Source organism: Gallinula chloropus, assembly GCF_964237585.1.
Source record: "Gallinula chloropus genome assembly, chromosome: 3".
NCBI classification, from domain to species: Eukaryota; Metazoa; Chordata; class Aves; order Gruiformes; family Rallidae; genus Gallinula; species Gallinula chloropus.
The window spans coordinates 3513713-3537656 of record NC_140087.1 but is presented as its reverse complement, the minus strand read 5'-3'; the positions used below and the strand labels follow the sequence as shown (position 1 = coordinate 3537656).

Here is a 23944-nt window from a genome sequence, read left to right as displayed (position 1 = left end):
TAAGTGTAGGTTTGTGGTGGGGTTTTTTCTGTCCTACTCTGTAGTCTGGGCAGGGAGTGTTTCCTAGGGTGATCTGAAATCTAAGCATGTTTGTTAGCTATGCTCTAAGTCTCTCATGCTGTTCCACTGAGGTCTGTGAGGTTTGTCCTGTTGATTTATATGAGAATCCCAAGGAGAGCAGCAGAACTGGGTAGGAATTTGGGGGGAAGGGAGAGAGTTGTCCTAACGCTGCAAAAGCTTTGTAATGTAAATGATCCATAAGTCAGCTCTCTTGAGAGTCTTAATGCACTATTTCCCTGTCAAGCAGCAGCCTTTGGCACAGAGGACTTGTCTTATATAGCACTTAATATACTGATAATAACCCCGGGTTTCTACTACTGTTCTTCTGGAGTGGCTCTTTTATTTCAGCTGGAGTAAACACCTAGCTAATCACAGTTAAACTTAGTTTGAATTACGTTTTCTATATTTGACCTAACTGCATTTCTGTCAGCTGCTGGGTGTTTGCTTTCAGTAATGCTTCTGTGAGTGCATGGCTTCAGGGTGTTAATTGCATGTTTCAGTCAGAAATAATCCATAAAAATCAAATCTCCTCAAGCAGAAGATTTATCTGTGTCTTCAATGTCTTATCTTCAGGTGCTGCAGGTAGCAGCTCTGCTTGCCTGAGGATGAGAAGGGTTGTTCAGTGAAGTGTTTTGTGTTGGAAATGCTGCCCAACCCCTCACCCCCTTTCCCCCCCCCCCCCATTCCCACAGAGTGTCTTCAGCATCAGACTCTGCTCACATGAACTGCTGCCTTTGAGCAATTTTTATGCATATGAAGAATCATACTCTTAAGTTGTGACAGAATGGTCAAAGTTGCTTGTAGGAATATAGTTGTAAGGGTGGTGGGAGCAGGTCCAAGGCTCTGCTGCTGCTGGGTGAAATGCTAGGGTACCAGCAAGGAGGGGAGGCCAGCAGCTCCCCACCCACATGCTGTAGCAGGGGCAGGACCCAGCACATCAGGAAGCCTGCCTTCCTTGCCCAGAATGGAATGGGCAAGGAGAGGGGGGCAGTGGCAGGCAGTAGGACAGCACCTTGCAGAGGACCTGCCTTACCTGGCTCTGTCCAGCTGGGTTTGCTAGGAGACCTTGACCTTGAACGCAGGAGGGGATTGAAGGTAGCTGGCCTGCTTCTCCCTGCTACCTCCCTGCTCTGGCTCTGTGGGGAGGAGACTGAACTTAACTTCAGCTGCTGGTTGCTGTCAGGAGGAAATCCACTTGGTGTTAACAGGGACTGGAGAACATGGAGCTGGAGCAGAACCTCTTGCATCCTCTTGCTGTCTCTTCTGTTGTGTTGATGGAGATTTACTTACCTTTGTTTTTCCCCTCTGGTAATTGCTTCTCCCCCTTCCAATGATAAACATTTTGATTGTATGTTTGAGGTTTCAGAGGAAGAGTAAATGAAAAAAATCTGAAGTATCTTTCAGTCAAATATAAGCATAAACAATACTTGGTATAAAAACCACAGAGACATTTTAAGGCATAGTTATTAACACACACTTTGTCTCTTGCAAGTGTAAACATAATGGAGGACCTGCTACATTACTGGTGCTGAAAAATGCCAGACCATGCCAAATACCCTTAGTTTAGCATAAGGTATACACATAAGAGAAGTTGCATTGATACACACCTGCCATGTGACTGTCCCATGTAGACAAGCCCTACCATGTTGTGTCTTCTTTATACTTACAGCTAATGATCTTCTGACCATAGGATTGAAAGGGTAGTGCTGTTTTATTTGGTATAGAAGCACTGATGTGAAGACCTCCATCAGGTGCAGGGGGCTTATCATTCTTACTTAAGGAATATCCGTTGCAGAAGACAATATTGCTTGTCATTCCCAATGCCACAGCTTCAGATTCCTCACTTTCTCACCCTTTATCAGCATTGCTGGGTGTTTCTTCAAACTTTAATCCATGAAACAGGATCTTCAGTACACTTGGGCATTTCCTCTTGTGTGCTGGGGGACTGTCAGTTAATGGGGGCTCTATTGAGGAAGCCAATTAAACTGGTCGATGTGCAAAATAGGTTACAAGTCGTTTGGGGGCAGACATGGAACTGAGACACTCAGTGGATTGGTTGAGATTTTGTTTTTTTTAAAGAATTGCTCTGAAATACTTTAAATAGAACCTTTCTCCACTCGTGTCACCATGCTGCTTTCTGTAAATTTGCTCCTGAACAGATGAGTTTGCAACCTGGCTGTAAGCCTGGGTGCAGCATCTCTTCTCTTAGGAGCTCCAGATGTGATTAACAGAACCTGAGATACCCCCTGGCATTTGGGTAATTGTGTCATCATGAAAGTTAGCATTTAAAACCATTACTTTGACTTCCATTTTAGTGCTGCTTGGTTGGGTTTGGTTTTTTTCCATCCTGGTCTTCTCTATTAATAATAAGAAAAGAAGAAGTTGTATGGTGTTTTTCTGTGGGTTTTCTAAGCTGCTTTTATTTACATGTCTTAGATCTTCAGTCTCACGCCATACAGAAAGAATGGTGTAATGATGCAGAAAGCCTTGATGTTTGACTTACAAAGTAACTTTTTAAATAAAAGCAGATCCTAATGCAGACAGGTGCTTTAAATCTTAGTCCCCTGCCTAAGATATCCCTTTTAACAGTCACTTAAACAAAGAGATAATTGAGTTTTTGACTTTGATCGCTGAATTCTTGACCACGGTGTGTTCAGATCCCTCTGATCTTGCTGGTCAGCAGAGTTAGCTAGGTGATTTCACTTACCTAATTGAGTCAACTTATTCAAGGTGAAGATCCTCTTTATGGAGATAAACAACCATGTCCTGTCTTCCCTGCTGCGGTTGGAGGAAGAGTCACTGTTTCTTTACTTTTTACAGCAGGGGGAAGCTGCCAGTCTCCCAGCCCTTCGTGAAAGTATCCCAACATCAAAGTGCCTTTTCTGGATAAGTGTGAAGAAGCTGCCACAGCTGCTTCAGTGCTCCTGGCCAGAGGTCTGTTTGGCATGGTGTGGCCTGTGTCTGGTTTGGCTTTCTGGCTTCCTCTCTTTGCCGATCTCAGCCCAGCGTTGCAGAGAACAAGCAGGGTTGGAGCTTGGCAAGCCCCTTTGTCTGGGTGAAGTGTCTTTGAAGTGGAACTGCTGTGTGTGGGGGGGGCAGTTTTGTCTCCTCTTTTGGCTGCCTCCTTTGTGGTGTTAGCACACCCAAGTGAGGCCTAATAGGGGAGCGATCTGATTTTGAAAAATCAGTTCATGTATTGGCAGTTTTGCTAGGTTATGCTGAACACAGGTGACTTCCCAGACCTCGTCCCTGTGGAGCTGCAACAAACCGTTGTGTGTGAGAATGGGGACAGGATTAATGGTGAGCAGAGAACCAGAGGTGCCTTCTTTTGCTGATGGAAGTGACTTAAAAAGTTTCTTGAGCCTGTAAGCTTTTCCTTCAACAGCACTATGCCTCTCCTGAGTCCTAGGGGTTTGTTGTGCCCTTTGTCCCAATACCACTGCACTTGCCATGCTTTATCTCTGCCAGGGGCCAGGTTGGGTTGCTTAGAATGACAAAAACAAACCCAAAACCCCAATAGACCCCTGTCCTGTCCCATCCCCATGCACTCCCCCCATCCTCCACCCCCCCACACCAAAAAAAAAGTGAGTGCAGGCAGGGATCCTTTGAGAGTGCCCACAGGTGTACAGGCTTCTGGCAGCTTGTGGCATAGGCACTTGCTAAGTGGAAAAAAAAGAAAGGCTGTATCCCTGTGCTGTGTTCTCAGTGGCCCTTTGCAGACCTGCCCTGCCTGTGAATTTTTATAGTTGCTTTTCATACCTGATTACATCTTTGGCAAACACAGTGTGCTGAAGCTGTTTATTTTTTAGCTGCTTTTCACCTTATCTGAAAGTATTTTGTGAAAGAATTTCATGTGGCGCCCTGGGTCTTTCTTACATAAGAAATGCTAAAATACCATCCCCTGAGGTTTTTTTCCTGGAGGTGGGTTCCAGCTGTGCCACAGCTGCACGGTGGCACATGTCCCACGGGTTTTGTTTTAACTGACTGTCGATTTTTCATCTACACTTTTATTGCCTAACTGGTAAATGTTTATTGCTCTCTGAGTCAGAGAGCTAAATTTCCATCCGACTGTTTGATCAATGCTAAAATCAGTTTAATCAATACTACAACTGACCCTGTGTTACCAGCAAAGTTTGGTACTTACCTGATCTGAGAAAAGGGGGTGTGCAGAGGTGACCGCATGGAGTGGTAACACATCCCCTACAGCTCTCCATGTATATGCTGTCATTGTCTTCTGGGTCATTCACAAGTCTTGCACTTTGTTTTCCTGTGTTAATCAATTACTAATTTAAAAGGACCTTCCTCTTTGTTTCACGGAATTTGAGTTTCTTGGAGTGTGTTCAACTGAGGCAGGGAGGGAGGAGTTTATCAGTTTCAGGGAGAACTTGAGATGTGATTCAGCCACCTTGATTACCATGTGCTTATTGTCCTCATCAAATAATCTTAATAGTTTTAACATGGCGTGACTCTGCTGTGCAGAATCCATGTGGCTTCCCTCTAAGATTCTCCTTTGCCTCCTAACTGCAGTTCCTTGTTTCTAACAGTGTTGGCCAGATGATGCCAAGAGGAGTGGTAGCTCAGGGCACTGAGCATGGGAGAGCAGCTGGAGTCCAGTACTGGCTGGAGATGATGGGGCAAGGCCATTCCTTCTTGGCTAGGGCTTTGGTGCAGGGAGAGTGTCTTGCTGAGGCACTTTGTGAAGAATTACTTGCATGTGTGGGAGTGGTTTGGAGTGATTAACGTTCACCACAGCCGGAGAAAGTATCTAGCAGAGGAGAAGAGGAGGAGCCGGATGGGAGCGTGGTGGTTAAGAGTCAAGTTAGTATTTGTGACAAGATGGGGCTGTGGTGTGGGTTTAATTGAACAAGTCTGTTAAGTGAACTTCAGCCAAGTTTAAAGGAGTCATCTGAAGGGAAGGATTTCTTCATTTTGCCTTCTGCCTAAAGCTGTTTTTGAGACCCTGCCTGAGGTTGTAAGGGAAGGAATTAAATAGATGTCTAAATCAAACAAAACAACTTTCCAAAATCCTTTCCCTATGGAGACTATTTTATTAAATTGTTGTCATGGTAATGGAATGCTGAATACATCCTAACCTATTTTGCTAAGTAAACAGTAAAGATGGGGATATTTTTCTTTGTCTCTGAAAATAGAAAGTTTATTAAGCTGTGTGGGAAGCTTGTTTTCTTAAATTTAAGAAAATTAAAACTTTTTGACAGCTCAAAACTCTCCAGAGTTTTACCCTGGGAAATTGTGATTGTTTTTCACCCCTAAAGTAAATGTAAGAGTGCTGAAGCGAGATATTTGGAATTGCATTATATCAGTCAGAAGAGTGGGGGGAAAACAAACATATTTTCATTTAGTCTGAGAACTTTTTATCTATCTATTTATTATCTTTAAAACCTCAGAACTGCTGTACTGTGAATCCTCTATGAAACAGAGGCAGAGTGACTTGGTTTTGTGCTTTACTCCTTGGAGCATGCCACCTTTCTTGAATGTTGCTGGTGACTGACCATGTGTGAAACCTGCTGCTTGGTATTTGCTGTAAATTAGTAACAGGAGTTCCAAATAAAAGTGGTAATTTCCAGCTTTGACCTGTGCTACTAATGTCAGAGGTGTCCGTAGTGATTGTGTGTCATCTGGAATGCACAGAGTACGGACACTTCCCAGTCTGTCCATACCATGCTGTTGGCATCGATAGCTGTTTCAGAATTATTTTCTCATAGTTCCCTCCCCACTTCAGTTAATTGTTTAAATCTCTCATTAAAAAAATGTGCCATCCCTTATTTTTTGCTCCCAAAGAAATGGGTGATGCTGTTTTAATGGTAAACACACAGCCCTTGTGGCCTGCTCATTTCCAAATCTGGCTGCTTACCAGCCTGAAATGGCTGGTGGTTCACAGAGTGTGCTTCCTTGCATGGTGGGTGCTGTTTAGTTTTAGGAAGGTTTCTCATGGAGAAAATAACTGGGTTTGTGTGTGTTTCTGTTGTGAAATGAAAGTAGCTGCACTGAGGAAATGGAGAGTGGAGCATTACGGCCTGGCAAGCAGCCTGGCTTCTTTTGGCTCCGCAGGCCGCAACGATGTGTTTTGCCTGAGATGGCTGATTTGGCAGGTTACGTCAGATGGGATGAGAGCACAGCTGTGCCTGGCACCCAGCTGGGGGAAGGGGAGATGGGTGGGGAGGTGGATGATCTGTGTGGGCTGGGATAGAGTAGCTGACTGGGGTCAGGCCAGTGGGTGCCCAACAGGGATCTTTACCGTAAGGTTTCTGTATGTAGGTCGTAAATCTGATTTATTTAAGTGTTCTGGATGGGTGGAGAAAGGCATATGGAAGGTACAAAAAAAGTAATACATATTCTTTTCAGTGCAAAGGTTTAACTTCAGATGAAAATGGTTAATTTTGAATGAAATGATCGCAGTGTGTATCATTTCACATACCAAGCAAATTAACAGGAATCTCGATGAGAACAAAACAGATTGAGATGCTTGAAGTGGTTTAAAGCTGTCTTTTACAAGTGCTGTTAATCTTACTGCATATATGCATAAATGGGTTGCAAAAGCTAGCATTTGTAGGCCGTGATCTGTTTGTGCTGTGCAGGATGTGGAGCTGATTGCATACCAGATATCAAGGCATGTTTTAGAGGATGCACATGGTGGAAAATCTCCCCAAAGGAAAACCTGTGTCAGCTTCAAGATAAAATGAAGATCTCTCCTCCCTTCCCTTCCCCCCCTCCTCTCTCTTTTTTTGTTTTCTGGAGGGCTGCTTTATTAGATGCTTTTGTTTCTAAAGTAAGTTTTCCATGCTGTAGGATTCCTATTGATCCAATAGTACAGCATGATTTTTATGATCTATCCTAGGAGACTTTTAGAACGTCCTGTGATGTGGATCTAGTGCTGTTTGTGATTTAATTTTATCAAATGAGGTCCTATTCAGTTGTTTGTTAGGCACTTCTGTTGAATAAGTGTTAACCAAAACCAAATGGAATTTCTAGGAAAAAAATGCTGTCAGACTTTCATTTCTTTGAGTGTCAGGGTTGCATAGCTTTACTGGTTCCTTCTAGTCTTCTAGTGAAAGTTGTGCAAATAACAACACCCCTTCTTTCTCTGATCAGTTTTCTTTTTAGGCTTATCACCTACCTTGGTAGCATAATGGGAAATTCGGGCTGGTTTGTTCTACAAATGCAGATTTATTTGCCTTTCACAGGCAGCCAAATGGACTTGGGTCTGGAAGATGAAGCAGGCCGTTTCTTGGCAATTTTTATAGCTCTTTTCCTGTAAGTCGTTGCCCAAGCTATTAAGCAGTCATTTGCAAATTAATTTAAGTGAGCACTGCTAGCATTGTATTTTTACCTGCCTACTCTGAGATTATGTCCATTTCAGATCGTTAGTCTTTATTAAATGGTATGAGAATGGTCTTTGTGTTGCAGAAAGCTTCTGCTCCCTGTTTCTTCTGTAGAATAGAGGACTGAAAGATCTCTGCAGCCAGCTCACAGTGCCCATTAAGAACCAGTTCCTCCAATTCTCATGGGACTCAGTGGAAAAGCCCCCGTGACATCAGCTGTGCACAACACCACACTGAAAACTTTTACTGGGAAGCTCTCTATTTGGACAGACTCAGAAAATGGCTTATCAGTTGTAGCTCAGAAAAGCACTTTGAGGAGCTGTAGAAGGATGCATTCAGAAGGAATGTTTTTTTGCCTGTCAGAACCAATTAGCTTGAAAAACATTATCTGGTGTCTAAATGAATTTACAGATGTGTAAGACTCTTCAGACACCAGAATGTTTTTACAGATAAGCTGTTTGTTGTTCCTACCCTCCCTTTTTCTCTCTCCCTCTTCCTTCCCCCAGCAACTTTCGTCCTGAAGCATAACATACACATTGACGCTGATACTGGAAAACAAACATCTGCAGCAACACCTTATCGGTTCACTGGAAAAGATGCATAATTTTTGTCTGATGAAAAACCAATTAAATTGCAAAACCTGACACTGATCAGGCTGCAGGGTTTTACTTACTTGGCCTTCAACTCGCTTTTGCCCTCATAACTATTAGGACAAGAGTGATTATTAGTTTTATTTGGAGAAATCCCCCTTAAAACTGAACTAAACCACCCAAAATGTTCCACAGTAGTAGAAGGAGGAAATAATCTGAGACATAGTGTTCTTAAATCCATCTTCTGTGGAAGCTGGGAAGTACCAGAAAGCTGGGAGAAAAACAGATGAGACCTTCAGTCTCCAACTTCTCCAGGAGGTGAAGGGTTTTAAATCTGAGCAGGAGAAGGGATGTCAGCTTGTGAGGGTTCCCAGTGTGCCTTGCTGGGATGTGCAGGTCAGTCTGAAGAATGGGTGGGGGCTGATGGGGGGCTCTCAGGGAGGTAATAACAAATTGCCTTGTGTGTATACAGGTCTTTATGCTGGAGTTTAACCCTACTGGCAGCTAAAACACACACACAGTCATTCCCTGTACCTTCCCCCTGCCATTGCTGTGGGATGGGGGAGAGAATTGGAAAGGGGGGGAAGAAAAAGAGTAAAACTTGAGCAATGAGATAAGAACAGCTTAATAGGACAGAAAAGGGAGGCAATGATAATGATGATAAAAGAATATACAAAAGAAGTGAAGCACAGCACAGTTGCTTTCCACCAATCCTCAGCTAGATCTTGAGCTGAGCTGCCTCACAGTTCACCATCAAGTTATATGCTGAGCAAGACATCATATAGTATGGCATATCCCTGTAGCTAGTTTAGGTCAGCTGTCCTGGCCATGCACCATCCCAGCTTCTTGGTGCTTGTGGACACACACACCCCACTTCCCCTTCTCCTTGGCAGGGCAGTATGGAGAAGCTGAAAAGTCCTTGACTGCTTGGCAGCAAAAGCATCAGTATTGTTACCATGATTATTCTCATCCTAAATCCAAAACACAGCACTATACCAGCTTCTAGGAATGAAATTAACTATCTGTGCTAAAACCAGGACGATTTGTTTTACTACGAGGGTACACATGATGCCAAAATGCATAGTAAATTTTAGGCTGCTGTTATGGTTCTAAATGCTATTGATGACTCTTTCTTGGAATGATAGTCAAGGCTATTCAAGAGTTGAGCAAGTGGAGGGTTTTGATTAATGTTGGCCTTTAGAGACCTGTAAAAGCAGCATCTTCCAAGTAGAGATTATAACCATAGGCAGAGTTTACAGTGACTCTGAGTCCTGTGATCATCATGGATGCTCAATCCTCATCAAGTATTTTTTTCTAGTACCAAGGTTGATGCTTTGAGAGTTGACCAGTCATTGCTTTGAAATGGAGCAGCGGGCAGGAGGAGTAGGTTTGGCACTGTCCAAAAGTCTGATGCGTGCCATGAGGATGGACTAAAAATTATGGGGTACCCAGAGTCTTGGTCACTTTTACTGGAAAAGTGCCCCTGGCACTGTCCACTTGCAGCAGCAGCAGCTGCGTGCTGGGGATGCTGTGTTGTGTGATGAGCTCTTGGTGGTCTGTAGTGTGTGGGGATCAGGAGAGGTTAAACTGTGTGGGGAGAGAAGCGTCAGTTATGCTGGAGTCAGATCAAACGATGGCTTCTGCTTGCTTCTTTTCTATCATGAGCAGACTGGTTCTGTTTTAGCTCTTCACTTATAAAGTTGCCCCAGGCAACTTTGAAAACTAGTTCAAATGGGTATGCTTTAAGGCAAGTTCTGATGGAAGCTGTTAGTATCCCCATGAGGACTGCTGACCTCTAGAGAGGCTTTTCTCTTTATTCTTTTTTCCTCTTAAAAACAAAAAAAAAAGGGTTCACTGTTTCTGTTAGCAGCTTTTTGGTGGGTTGTTTGGATTTTTTTTTTTTTTGCTTTGAGGTACTATATTTACATTACAGAAAACTTACTTGACAGAGTTTGTGATCAAAACAAATAGACAGGGAATTGAGGACAAAAGTGTCTTGACGCAATGGGAGTAGAAATGGGGCTGCCAGTAGGTGCTTGCCAGTTCTTGTCTACCAGAGCATATGATTTGGGTACCCTGTGATAAGCACGTGTACAGGAAGGTTGTTGAGTCACTGGAGTAAAAAGTCAGGGAAGTGTTTCATTTGCAGGGTTGGATTCAAGTCCTTGCATGGTAAGGATGTGCCACTTCAGTGTAGAGGGCTGCTGTGCAGAGAGTTCTGCCAGGGCTGAATATAGGCACTATGTATGCAGTGTGACTGTGATGTTTTGTGGTTGCTACAGCAGCCTTTGATCAGGACTGTGGCTTATTAGTCAACAATAAACTTCCTTTGCATATGCAAATTTTTATTAGTCTAAACAAAACACTTAATTTGTTATATAGATGTATTCTTTTATCTTTAATTAATCCCTGTAGATTGTTTTCATGTGTAGTCAGGACCTGATCTGTAAAGTTCCACTCACACTAAATCCCTTTTGCTCTGCAGAGCATGAACAACTACTAGTTGTCTCACAAGTCATTGGGTTTGAATGAGTGGGGAACCGTGGCATCCTTGCTGAGTTGGCTGCAGAAGGTCAATCTCCTGCTGTTGTATTTTGGGAAGCGTTTAAGAAATGTGTATACACACATGTGTGATTGTCTTGCAAAAGCTCTACCTGTCTTCTGAAATACTTCACTGGAAATTATTGGTCACACGTGGTCTGCAAAACTGACCCCCCCTTAGAGGACCTAAGTTGGATAGTCTAAAGTTTGGAAGTGTTTTTGCTGTTTTACTAAAAAGAAAAGGGGAAAAAAAAAGCCTGAAATGTCTCAGTATAACTCTCAAATGCTCTGTGTATTCATGCTGTAGCCTGAAAAAATATATTGCTAGCATATAAATATAAAAGGAAGAATCTCTGAAATTCCTGCATTATATTTACAACTTAATACAGTAAGTTTTCTCTTGCATCAACTGCTGTGAGGTCATGTAACCTTGCCCATTGGGGGTGACTCACTGATTGCCTGGTTTTTCTGTGCATCATTCTTCCTCTGTGTGTAACAAAGTTTTTAGCATCAACAAGATAAATATGCTACTGCCTTCCTTAGGTACCTTGTAACTAAGAAGTTAATGTACTGGAGAGAAGGACCTCTAGGTAGGGTAGGTTTTGCATTTTGTGTGGTATGTGTCATCTGAGGACTGCTGGAGTGACACAGCCTTTGCTCTTCCTAAGCAAAGTCAGTGCTAAAGATGGTGAATTAGCAGAAAAATACATGTTAGGAGTCCTGAAGCATCTTTCTCACTTGAGCTGTGCTTTAAGGAGCCTTCTAAAAGGAAAATATCCTTGTTGCTATGGTGATGAGTTGGAAGATTTATAGGCAGCTTGTTAAGATTGCTCAGAGAAGAGCTCTGGCAGCTGGGAAACGTTCCCTCACACAGGGTGTGCAGCCACAGCCGTGATGTGGAAGGAGCTGCTGGGTGATGCCTGCAGTACCAGGTGGTGTGGGTTGTGCAAGAACAGATGTGGAGAGCATGGCTGGCTGCTGGGAGATAATCTTGGACAAAATGGAAATAAATAACAAGTTTACATCAAAACAAGTAGCTTTATAGTGCAGGAGCAGTTGACTGTGAAATTGTTAAGGTTAGCTGTTGTGTGCTGCTGGTTTATTCTCAGCTTCAGCTTGAAAACAGGATTTGGTGTTTTGTTCCTACATTTACATGCATGGGGGGAGTTAAAACAAAACCACAATAAAACCTTTTGATATTTTCTTGTTTCTATTTCCCTTTTTCTCCTCCTTGGGACACACAGTCAAAACTTTATTACCTCTTTTCTTATTCTTGAGAGGATATCCTTGAGATGATGATGGTTTTGAAGAGTATGCAGTGGGATAATCTTAGTTACCAAGCTGCAGAGTAGGTGGCTTTTACCGAGTTGTGAGGAATCCTGATGTTAAATTCATTTTTAAAAAAATAAAGTTAATAAGTGGGTTGACTTACCTGTGAAGTTTGACTGCATCTTAACGTTGTGGGTTTTTTTCTTTATGCATAGTTTGAAGAAGAAAAGGCAAGCCAAGCAAAACGCCGAGACTGCCAATTCCCCTGTATCTCCTGTTTCCAAAACACCTTCTGAAAAAGATGAGGAAAGTAAAGTTATTTTGGAGCAAATCAGTTCCTCTGAAGACAACTGTAAATTTGCTGGGGAAAAGGTAACTGCTCCAGACAAAGAGAAGAAGAAGAAAAAATACAATCAACTGAAAGACATCAGGCGCACAGAACTTAAAAGATACTATAATACTGGTGAGTGATGTTAATGTTACAGTGTTTTGGAATATGTTTGTTTTGATAGCTTGCTAATGTACTTTGCTCATATTCTGTAGGCCTTCCTTAAAAGGGTAATTGACCTTGGATATCCTTCCTGTAAAAACAAACAAAATCGTGTGGTTCTGAATATCATCAGCTTCTAACTTTAACCTTGCAGATGTAAAAAACCAAAATAGGTATTTCATGTTTCTCAGTTCTTAAACTCAGTGTTGTTATAGGCAACAGTTAAAGTTATTACTGCATTCTATTTATTTTTAAGATTTGTTTTATGGCATTGGGGTTGTTTGGGGTTTTTTTGGTGGGGTTCTTTCATAAATTGATGCATACAGTTTAAGACTTCAGTCTTAATTCATAATAATTGTCTGCAGTGTGAACAAGTAAGTAAATTAACCACATATTTTTAAAGAAGATATCAAGAGGGCTTGTGTACTGGGAAGCTTGTTTCCTTCACACACAACCCCCCTCATCCCAACTGTACTGGTACCTCAGTTAATCATAAATACCTTTTTTAGTATTACTCTCGTAATTATTCCCCAAAAAATCAGTTTGCATAAATGTGAGATGAGTCATATCCACATCTGTTTGTAGTTCTGGATTGTAACCTGTTAGTCTAAGTAATTTTAGGTATGATTTATTTGTTATTTTATGAGCTCTTAGATTAAGAGAACTCTGGTTCTATCTTGCTAAGGAATCCTTTTTGGAAGAGGAGGAAGGGAACAGAGGATTGTAGATATCCTCAAAGCAGACTTCCTTGTTCATACTGAATGGTTGAGTCTTTTAAGAGAAAGAAATGAATCTGCAGTAAAAATGTGCATTGACTGCCACATGCAGCCCAGTCCGCACATGAAGATTCTTTTATGAGGCAATACTTTCAGCCTTGCCAAAAAAAGAGCATAAATCTTGGAGTAAAGTTTCCTGGCAACATCAAGAGTTCATAGTGACTTATTGTTTGTCCATAACTTTCAGCAGGTTTAAATCTGATACCAATAATGTTGAAAAAAAAAACTTTTCTTTGTGAAGTTATGATCACAGTGTTCTTGGAATAAAGTCTTAAGAAGGAAAACTGGAGAATTGTTAATGAATGAACCTATGAATATTTAATGTTAATAATGGTACTATGGTAAGTTTAAAAAAAAAAGAAAAAAAACCCCAAAAATACCAAAATTGAAGCTTTTGTTGCATTCCTAGTGAAGTGCTTTTGCTGAAAGCAGTGATTTATTGTTGGTTTGTACCTAGAGACATCTGGGGTTTCATGAGGTGTTTCAGTAGTGTTTCAGTAGTTCTGTGAAGAGCCCTGCAATGGTTGGCATGTGTGGTGGCAGCGTGTGGGAGGAGGGGACGATGTGGCACTTCTCCTTCTCTCTGAAGAGTGTGGCAGGGTTGGCAAGGGAGAAGGTGGAGCTCTCCAGGTCATCTTTGGCTTGGGATCCAACAGTCAGTACGACTGAGGGTTCACCAATGTCTGCTCCGTGAGCGTTCCCGTTTTTCACGTGGCCCAGCGTTGTTGGAGGGGTGATTTGAAACGCTGCTGCCTGTCAGTGTGGGAAGCCTCTGGGTTCTGCAGATGAACAGAATTTCTGCTGAGAAATACAGTAATTGAACGTTGCTGCTGAGCTGAGCACAGACCCAACTGACAGGATCCAGAGAGAGAGAGAGAGAAGCCCCTTTCCTGTTTGCACACCCGCTTTTCGTTGTTCCTAAATAAAGACTTTTACCCAGATTGTGGAAGTGAAAGTTTAACGAGATGGAAAACAGTTGATTGTGCAACAAGTGCAATATCTCCATGTTCCCTGTGCAGCTCTTAAAATTGGGTAACCTCAGTGGAATCATAAATTGCCTTAGTACTAATTAGCATGCCTTATGCCTGCCTTTGTCCACTGCAGCTATAGCTTGGCCATTTGTCGCTGCTGCTCTCCTGAAAGCTGCTGCTTTGGCTAACATGCTGAGGAATTTTAGAGCCCTCTCAGTACCTGCAGCAGCAGTCCAAGAAGTGCACTTGTTTAGGTAGTTAGCCTTCACCCACATGCAGCAGAGGACAAGGCCATTTGTCTGGCTGATGAGCTGCAGTCTGCTGGCAGATGTGTTTGCTGCAGTGGTGGGAAGGAACCTGCCCAATTTGTAAAGACTTGGTTTTTAATTGTTTATATGTTTTGTTATGCAACTGGCTGAGAGGGTTTGTCTGTGGATATATATCTGTCTTCATTACCTAATATTATGAATGCATGTACCTAATTGTTTTTCTTCCATGTGATTTTTTTTTTTTTCCCCTTCCTCTAACATTTCTTTGCTGACATTTCTGAGGTGCTTTGACTAAATACTGTCTCTTACTTATGGTTAACATTTTTCTAGGTGCATTTGTACAAGGGCTTGGATGCTTTGCTTGGTCATTTCTTCCCAATCACACAGCTGTGTCTTAGTGTCTAGAGCTTTAAGAAAAAAACTGATGCAGGAATTCCTAGTTCTTTTCCTGAATGCTTTCTGCACTTTGCCAAAATTCTTAGTTTTCTTAGTCAAAAGAAAAATTCATTAGCTCTTGCAGCAGCCTTGCATGTTCTCATCTGCATTGATACGATGATCACAGAATCACAGGGGTTGGAAGGGACCTCGAGAGCTCATGGGGTCCAACCCCCCTGCCAAAGCAGCTCCCCAGCTCATATTGCACAGGGCGGCGTCCAGACGGGGCTGGAATCTCTCCAGAGATGGAGACTCCACACCCCCTGGGCAGCCTGTCCCAGGGCTCCCTCACCCTCACTGGGGAAAAGTTCTTCCCCATGTTGGTGTGGAACTCCCTGTGCTCCAACTTGCAGCCATTGCCCCTTGTCCTGTCCCCACAGACACTGAAAAGGGGCTGGCCAATTCCCCCTGCATCCCATACTTAATATATTTGTAAACATTAATAAGGTCCCCCTTTAGTGTTCTTTTCTCCAGGCTGAACAGTCCCAGCTCACTCAGCCTTTCCTCACAGGGGAGATGCTCCAGGCCCTTCAGCATCTTTGTAGCCCTTCTCTGGACTCTCTCCAGGTGATCCCTGTCCTTTTTATCCCAGGGAGCCCAGAACTGGACACAACACTCCAGGTGGGGCCTGACCAGGGCAGAGCAAAGGGAGAGGATCCCCTCCTATGACCTGCTGCCCACACTCCTCCTGATGCCCCCCAGGATCCCATTGTCTCTCTCAGCCCCCAGGGCACACTGCTGGCTCACGGCCACCCTGTCATCAACCAGGACCCCCAGGTCCTTCTCCACAGAGCTCCTCTCCAGCAGGTCATCCCCCAGCCTGTACTGATTCCAGCAGATATTCCTTCGCAGGTACAAGACTCTACACTTGCTTTTTGTTGAATGATGCATAAACACTTTATTTTATGGCTTGATGGAGGTCTTGTCCTGAGATGCTTTGAGCCTGGAAGGGTCGTGTCTGTCGATCTTAACAGAACGAAGACCCTGACCTCTGAACAACCTCCCTTTTGTATTTGACAGGACTGTAAATCCTCCTTTATTACTCTCAAGGATCAGGGAAGGAACATCACATCTCGCTGTGATTTGTTCCTTGCACACCACGGCCCTGCATCAGAAGTTGGCGAATGCATTTCCCTCTATAAATTTGCAGGTGCTGACGGTGACATCCTTCGTCTTTCATTTTGAATGTCAGGCCTTTTAATAGATCCATGCAAGGGCTGGTGCTGTCAGAAGGGTTCTGTTGCCTCAGTACATCACTCCTCTCCGGTGGAAAGACTGTAAGGGGGTGTCTGAAGGCCACGGGGAGCTGGAGGTGCTGGTGCCCCCTGCCACACGCTTTGTGAGGTGAGAGGGGCGTTGGAAGGCTTGTCTGTCCCGGCGGTGGAGAGAGATGCTCCTTGCCGGGTACCCAGGTGCTGCATTAATGCCTGCAGCCGGCGGGTGGCATCGCCGAGCCCGGGAGGAGGAGTTGAGACTCGGGCATCCTCTAGAAAAGGATCCTTCAGCATCCCTCTCCCCAGCCAGGGTGTTCTGTGCAGCCTATCTGCTGGCTCTGTAGTGGCACCGTGAGAAATAGCTCACGGAATGTGGGGTACGGATCGTTTCTCTTGAGGCACAGGTCTCACTGCCAGAGAGTTGATCCAGTGTAGCCTCATCTTTTCCTTTTCTCTGAGCACTTGTATTATTCTTCAGTGGCTCTGTCATTCTAGAATAATGTGTGGCATTTGGTCTCCCAGAGTAGCACTTGAAGACGTTGCTTTTCAGATAGAGCCCTTGTTTTTCTTCCTTTAAAATACCACAGGTGCTGATATTTCTTGTTGCTCTTTTCTGAGGACTAATGGAAATAACACCTCCTTTCTTTGTGTTTTTGGCTTATCTCTTGGCTCATGTGGTAATAAGCTTCTTAACTATGTCTTACCCTTTCTCCTGTGGTTGCTGCAGTAATCTGCTTTCAGAGTTCCAAGGTTGTCTGTCTGGCACAGCACAATGATTGCGTAGGCACCCTGGCTGCTGTAGCCAGTGCCCAGGATGCTCTCCCCTTCTTCAGATAACCTCCTTGACCTACTTGTGCTGCTTGGTTCAGATACACTTTCTGTTGGAAACCTGGATTTTGTTGGGAACACTTGCTAAGTTTCAATGTAATTAATCTTTTTCCTCATTGTTTTGCTTTTTCTGCCACATGTCACAGGCTCTAAAACACTTTTGCAAACACAAGGCAAGTTGTAGGAACCCAGCAGTAAAACTGAAGCAGCCTGGAAACACCACTTTATTGGCTCTGATGCACATCCCTGGGATAGATCTGTTAGGTGGACTCTTGCAAGATCAGGAAGCCAGAATTTGCTGAAATGGGTAAAGATGATCAATTGTGTTTTGCCACCAAAGAAACTGAAAAGGAAAAAATGTGACACACTTCAGAAGGCAGTGTAAGGGTGCTGTAAGTTAGGGCTGAGCATAAGGCTCTGAATTTCATCCATGTGTTTATTCCAGCACAGTATAATGTGTCTTTCTAACAGATGTGTAGAATATTCCTGGATGCCACTGATTTTCCTTTAAAAACATAAGAGGTCAGCTTATGTGAGAAACAGGTTTCCATTAAAGAATGCATGACAAAGAAAAGTTTGGTTTAGGTGACTTGCCCCATGTCACACAGTTACTTTTATCAGCAAAATTAAATCTAGCTGACTCCCTTACTGCTCTGCTCTCTAATGGTGAAGCCATCCTTCCTCATTCACTGTGTGGGGTGTGATTTCTGCAGCAAGAGTGGGAGGTGAGACTAACAAAACATCCTCTTACTGTAGGTCTGAGTTCTGTCCAAAACAAGCAGGAGTCCCTACATGCTATGAGAGGGGAAAATGTGATGTCCCCATTTAATGAGATGAGGTGTTGAACATTTAATGAGGTTGTATGTTGAACAGGAGGTACCAGAGCACCTCCCCAGAGCTGGAAAACTGATGCCTCTGACTCGTCCTCCCTGCCATCACTTAGGCAGGGAATGATATGGAGCTGTGTGGCACACATGCAGTTACCAAGCCTTTGAGTGTTCTGGGTACTGGCCAAGAACAAATGTTAGTAAATAAATCCAAGAAGGCACAGGGATTTTCATCATTCATAACGTGGTGAGATGTGCCCTGACTGGCACAGAACCAGCAGAGGCAGCTCCTGTGATGTCAGCAGTACTTACTCTGTCTTGAAGATGGAAGTTGCTTGCAGTGCAGAGAAAGCCTGTGGAGAATTAGGATTTAATGAAGAGGTGGGGCCCTTCAGTGTCTTTGCATAAAAGTTTCTAATGGGCTATTTGCTAAATGGGGTTAATCTGAAGTGGACTTCTCAGTATATATTGAGTTGAAAATTGAAACTGCCTTCTGCTAATGAGTCCCAGGTTTGTAATGCCTGGTACAGTTATTCAGCTGTTGGGTGCAGTTGAGGATTTAAGGTGCTAGTCATAAAAAGGTAGAGTGCATTTTAAAAAAACCCAAGAAAATCAACATAAGTTCTTGCTGGTAATTAGCTGACTGTAATCAGCCCTAATCTCTGGGGGCTTGATTTGGTCAGCCCTAATTCTGTAGCAAAGTGCTTTGTATTCTAAGTAATCCAAGTGATTTAGAAGCTGGGCTACTCAGTTGCTTCATACAGTAGTAAGAAAAGCAGGATGTGAATTTTCCCAAGTTTTGAGACCTTGCTTTAGCCCTTGTGTTTCAAGTTGGCTTCTGGCAGCAAAAATGAGAGTAGATATAAGGAGGGGCAAAAAGGGAGATTGTTTCTTTTGGAGTCAAGAAGTTTATTTGGTTGTAACTGCTTATAGAGAATAACAAAGAGTTTGGAGTAACTTACACATGAGTGTAAACTGGATGTAGTGGGCTGGTTGGGAAGCTTCAGGCAGTTGGTATAGCAGCATCTGCTGCTGAAACAGTGTGGAAAGAATGAGGCAGACAAATGACTGAAAGGCAGCCAGTTTCAGATCACTTGTTTTGGAATAAGAACAAATGATCCTGAGTCCCAAGGGGTAGGTGTTCAGGCCACCAGGTTATATTCAGGCTGGGTTGTTAATTGGTGTTTACTGCAGGGTGCTGCACACCAAAGGGACGTCTTGTCCGCAGGCAGGAGAATGTGATCTGAGAAGTAAGTGCCAGAAATAGTGCTGGTAGCACTCAGCTTGTGAAAATTTGGATGGAAACAACTTAACTCTGCTTGAGCCCCCCCCCATGGATCGTCTTCTAGTTCTCATCTTGATGGATAAGCTCCCATTGGTTGTAAAATTAAGTAAAAGACACAAGTGAAACTTAGTGTTTAGTGTGTAATCCTGAGGTATTGGCTGTCAATGCGTGACAAGTTGTCTCAAAACCTGTATTTAAAACAGAAGACTGAGCTGGTTGTAAGTCTGCTGTTAGATGGAAGTGAAACTGGGTGGATATAGACTTGATGATCTCTTGAAGTCACTTCCAACCCCTACAATTCTGTGATATAAAACCAAATTATAACCTTGGCTGTTGAGAGTAAACTAATGTGCATTTCAAGTGGGAAGCAAGGGAATTGAAACAGGAAAGTAAAGGACAGGAGAACTGTGTCCAGAAACACAAGAATATAGTGTTAAGAAATTTCTTTTAAGAACCAAAGAAAAACTAATTTTAGCTCATTGTGTGATGCTAGTGGTTGAATTTTCAGTAGTGTGATGGTGTGCACATGGGCAGCAGGGAGGAGGAGGGGATGGAGAAGGAGATGGGATTTGTTAGTATCCTCTGGTGTGATTCTCTCCACTCAAATTGAGGTAAGCATTAGCTTAATAGATGTAATTTCTTTTTTTAACTGGTAGAGCTGCTTTTCTTGTGGAAGTCCTGTATTGATGAGCCTTCTGGATCACTGATGTGGTTTTTCTTCAGTAAGCCTTTGAAAAGGGTTGATGCAAAACTCCCTTTGCTTTTCAAATTGTCAACTGAGGCTGTGTAAGAATGATGTTGCTGAGGCTGCATACTAGTATTCTGTGTGAGGCCCTTGAGTTCTTATTCTGGAACATACTGAGTTTTGAATTTGGGCACTACCTCCCTCCAGTGGGATGACTCGGAAGGGACCAGCTGCTTGCTCTGTGTGCTTTAACACTTTTCCCAGAATCACTGGGTTGGAAAGGACCTTTAAGATTGAGTCCAACCATTCCTGTCCTATGCTAAACCATACCCCTAAGTACCTCATCTACCCTGGGCAGCCTGTTCCAGGCCCTGACAACTCTTCCAGTGAAACATTTTTTCCTAACATTTAATCCGAACCTGCCCTGGAAGAGCTTCGTGTACTTTCCCCTTGTCCTACCACTTGTTCTATCACCTGTCCTATCACCCTGCTTTATTGGGGTGGGGGGTGGGTGTGAGGAGCAGGGAATAGCTCTCTCACTTGTACAGAGCTGTAAGAATTGTCAGTGGCACAAGTTACCTGTGCTGAGTTCTATGAATTGATCTGTAATTTGAGCGTGGGCAAATGACGTGTTACACTGTAGAGCAAAGATTTCCAGCATGAGAGGCCTGTTAGCTGAAATAATACATGGGGGGCACTTCATGTGCGTGTTACCTGAGAGTAAACTTGCAGAATGTTATTTTTGGAGAGAAAAAAAAGATGCTATGGGTAGTTTGATGTAGGAGTGTAATGGTGTGACTGCTGCTGAGCCCCTCTGTCCCAGCCTGATGTCCCTGATTCTAGGGTGAAGATGTCCTAGAGGGGCCACAGGAATGGCCGTGCTGTTTCAGACCAGAGCCTGTTCAGTGCAGTGTTTGTCCTCCCAGAAAGGTCACACCTGCATGACTGGGGAAGATTAGGAGCACAGTTAATTCTGTAAGAATATCTGCACTAATGTTCTCCAGTCCTCTGATTTCCAGCTGTTGGGGATCTTCTAAGCTGCTTGTAGTTTGCTCATTTAGGGATTGTTCTCCCATATGCTTACTGCCCTTGTCTCTCCCTGGGCCTGTACAAGTTTCTACAGTATCTTTTTGTAAGGTGTGGACAGCTTTGCTGCTTCTTGCATGAAGAGCAGTCTTGCTCCTGCTGCCTGTTCTGTGGTGGCCACTGGTTTTTGTAGAAGAAACTGAACGATCAACGCCTGCTGACCGTCTCCAAGCCACCTATGGCTTCTTGTTGTGCAATGTTTGCTTTATAAAATATCCCTCTTCCATCATTTCCTTTCCAGTCTGAAGAAATTTGACATTCCTTACATGTAAGTTGTTTCATGGCTTTATTTGTCCTTGTTACCCTTCTCAGAACCTCCAGGACCCAGGATGCTGGGACAGGGAATGTTTTTGCTCTTAACTCAGATTCTCTGACTTGATTCACTGTGGACTCTGTTTAGCACAGCTTAGGGAGGAAGCAAATGTTTGGGGTCAAGAGGGAGTTGTAGGAGTCTCCTTCAGGTACTCTTGAGGGTTAAAAATCCCAGCCTTGTCCTAAATTACTTCTGTAAGTAACTGAAATACTGCAGCAAAGAGTTTTGGCAGGGTGAGCAGGTGAAAAGATGGAGGGAAACAAGTGGAGGTTAGAAATCAGGGATATCTTTAACAGTGGAAATAATTGTTGAGGGGAGAAAATTAAAACTGGTTACGGTGGAATTTCTGTCCCTGGGTGGGAAAAAACATAAGGATTTGATATTTTTTTAAAAGCTGTATTCTACAGTAGCAGTTGCTCAAGGTAAGCTTTAAGACAGTGACATCTTGTGATCTGTTCTGCCAAGGTCAGGCTAGGGAATGACACAACTAGTGTACGATCTGCTGAGACTGATCTCACTGCTGAAACAAACAGTAGTGTTTCCAAGGGCTGTCTGTTTCCCTTGACCAATTCAGGTCCTGGGAAGAGTGAGCACTTATATTCTTAATTATATTTAAATACAGATGCACTTAATATCTCTGAAAAGTGGCTCCTGGAGGAAGGGAGGGAAGCTTGATCACATAGCAGGGCTTGGGCAGGTGTTTATGTGCAGGAGAGAAAAGGGAAGTCTGTCTGGAGAATTAATGAAGAGAATTGTCCTGTTTCCAGTAGGAAAAATGAAGGGAAAGAGGTCTGTGTGGTTAGAGAGTCCTTCACTTCCAGGGTCCGCTGGCTCATCATGTTTGGGGTAGTCTGAACTGAGGCAGGTTGTGCCAGCTGTCTGTTGGGTCTTGCACTTGTGGGTGGCCTCTGAAGGTCCTGTGAGTGCCTGTGGGGTTCTGTGCTCTTTGGAGGTGATTTTGGTAGTGTACCTTGTCCTGGGAGAGAGGTCTGGACTCCTACAGGTTTTTCTCTGCAGTGTTTCCTGGGAGGGCTGGTGACCAGGCAGACTGGACCCTCTGCCTCTTCTCCCACATAGAATTCCAGTCCTCTGCCGCAGTATCAGTGCTGTAGTTTCTCTCCTCTGCCCAGTGACTCCCAGTAGCTCTCTGGGGATATCTGCCTGTAGGGAAGGTCCATAATATTCTCTTTGTAGATTCAGACATGAGGTTTACATCTGTAAGACTTTTAGCTCTTCAAGGCAGGAATATTCACAAGCCAAATACGTAAGGAACACGAGAGGGTGCATTTGAAACTGTATTGCACATCTTTTAGTCTCCAAGCAGAGGCATGAGGGAGTCATTCTCAGGGAGCCTACGTAACTCAAGCCTCATATCCTCAAGGCAGGCTTTTCATTTCTGTTCATCAACAACACCCCATATTGTGCTTAAAACACACTATTGGAAGTTGACTTAAACGCTCTAAAAAGCAGAACTTTTCTCCTGCATTTAAATAACACAAAGTTAAGCCACCTCTTTCACTCCCAGCTTTCCCCAGTTACGTTTCCTCATGTCTCACCAGTCTGCCCTGGTGCCTGTGGTGCAGCTTGTCAGGTCCTGCTCGGGATCAGTACTGTGTGTAAACTCAGTTGCCCTTTTCTGCAGCTCCTGAGGATCTGCGTGATGAGGTGCTGGCAGTCAGCAGCACATCAGATGCTGACACCATCCCTCTACGTGAAAATAGGGCACATGCCCTGCATCTTTAGAATCTTCACACTTGTGTCTGTATTTCTGACATGTGACCATGTAATCACCACCTGGTAGACAAGGCATGTGTTTTGAAGAGGTGTTGTACTGGTCTGCTTACATGGCATAGCCTTCCCAGGCAAGCTGCTGGGTGCTCAAGAAGTAAAATACAGGAAGGAAAACAGCATGTGTAGTGTTAAACAGTTTTCTGAAGTGTTTGTGTCTTCTTTTGTGATGCTCACGTGTAGGTTCCCTCTGCTCTGTTGAGAGGCATTTGAGACCCTGGTGTAGTGGCTGTTCAGAAATGTTAGGGTAGCAGTGTCACAATAGATGCATTTGGGTACTGACACTTACCTGAACGGGGTTCACAGCAGTGCTGCCTGTCAGACCACAGAAACACCAGTGGACAGTTTCTCTTCCACATGTCTGCAAAATGCTCTTCAGACTACCTATGTTAAAAGTGAGTAAAAAGTCACTGACCTTTTTCCTTCATTCCCTCATTGCTTGGAGTTATCACCAACCCTTTTTACCTTTGTATAATAAACCTGGAACTAACTGTGACTGTCACCATATCCCTCTCAGGATGTGATCTCATAAACACCTTAACCCAATCTAAGGTGTCCACATGGCTGCTAAAAGTGTGTACTGCCTGTCATCCTCCTGAGTGCAGCTGGATGGTCCCAGTCGCAGCTTTCAGCCATCACCAACTTGGAGAGTCAGAGGTTGGTCTGCCTAGGCTGGTGTCTAGTGGCAGGAACATGTTGGAGGAAGAGGGTGGGCAGCAGCTTCGTTTTAGATGGGTATAAAGGACTCGTGGAGCAGTGTCCAAATCCAGTACTGCTCCAGATGGACTGGTGTTGGGTCTGTTTCCAGGGGGAGCTGTACAGAGTCACGTGCATTAAGCCTTTGTCACTGTCAAGGTTAATACATTGAAGAAATGAACGTTAGAGGTGTAAAAGGGTTGATTAGTAAGTGTTGCTTAGTCCAAAGAGCACATCTGGTGGGTTTTTTGGGGACTCTGAGTTTCCTGATAGAAGTCTTTGCTTTTTATTCATTCCTGCCATTTTGTTCTTAACTTAATCTGAATTAATTCCATCCAGCAGAGGCCTGGAAGAGGCAGAAATCTTTCCTTTCTGTACCTGGATTTTCTTAAGTAACTGAAAACAAGATATAGGGTTTGTGTAAGAATTGGGTTCCTGGCCACAAAGCTGGATACCTGGCACAAACAGCGATTTAGGATCC

The 23944-nt window shown here is 43.7% G+C and overlaps 1 protein-coding gene across 1 annotated transcript in view; it reads left to right on the top strand.

Moving 5' to 3' along the window:
- Positions 1-23944, top strand: part of NCOA7 (nuclear receptor coactivator 7) — a 94242-nt gene that overhangs the window by 27640 nt on the left and 42658 nt on the right. Inside the window, exon 3 of the mRNA XM_084261739.1 lies at positions 12016-12263. Coding sequence (XP_084117865.1) covers positions 12016-12263 — 248 coding nt within the window. The remainder of the gene's footprint in view (positions 1-12015; positions 12264-23944) is intronic.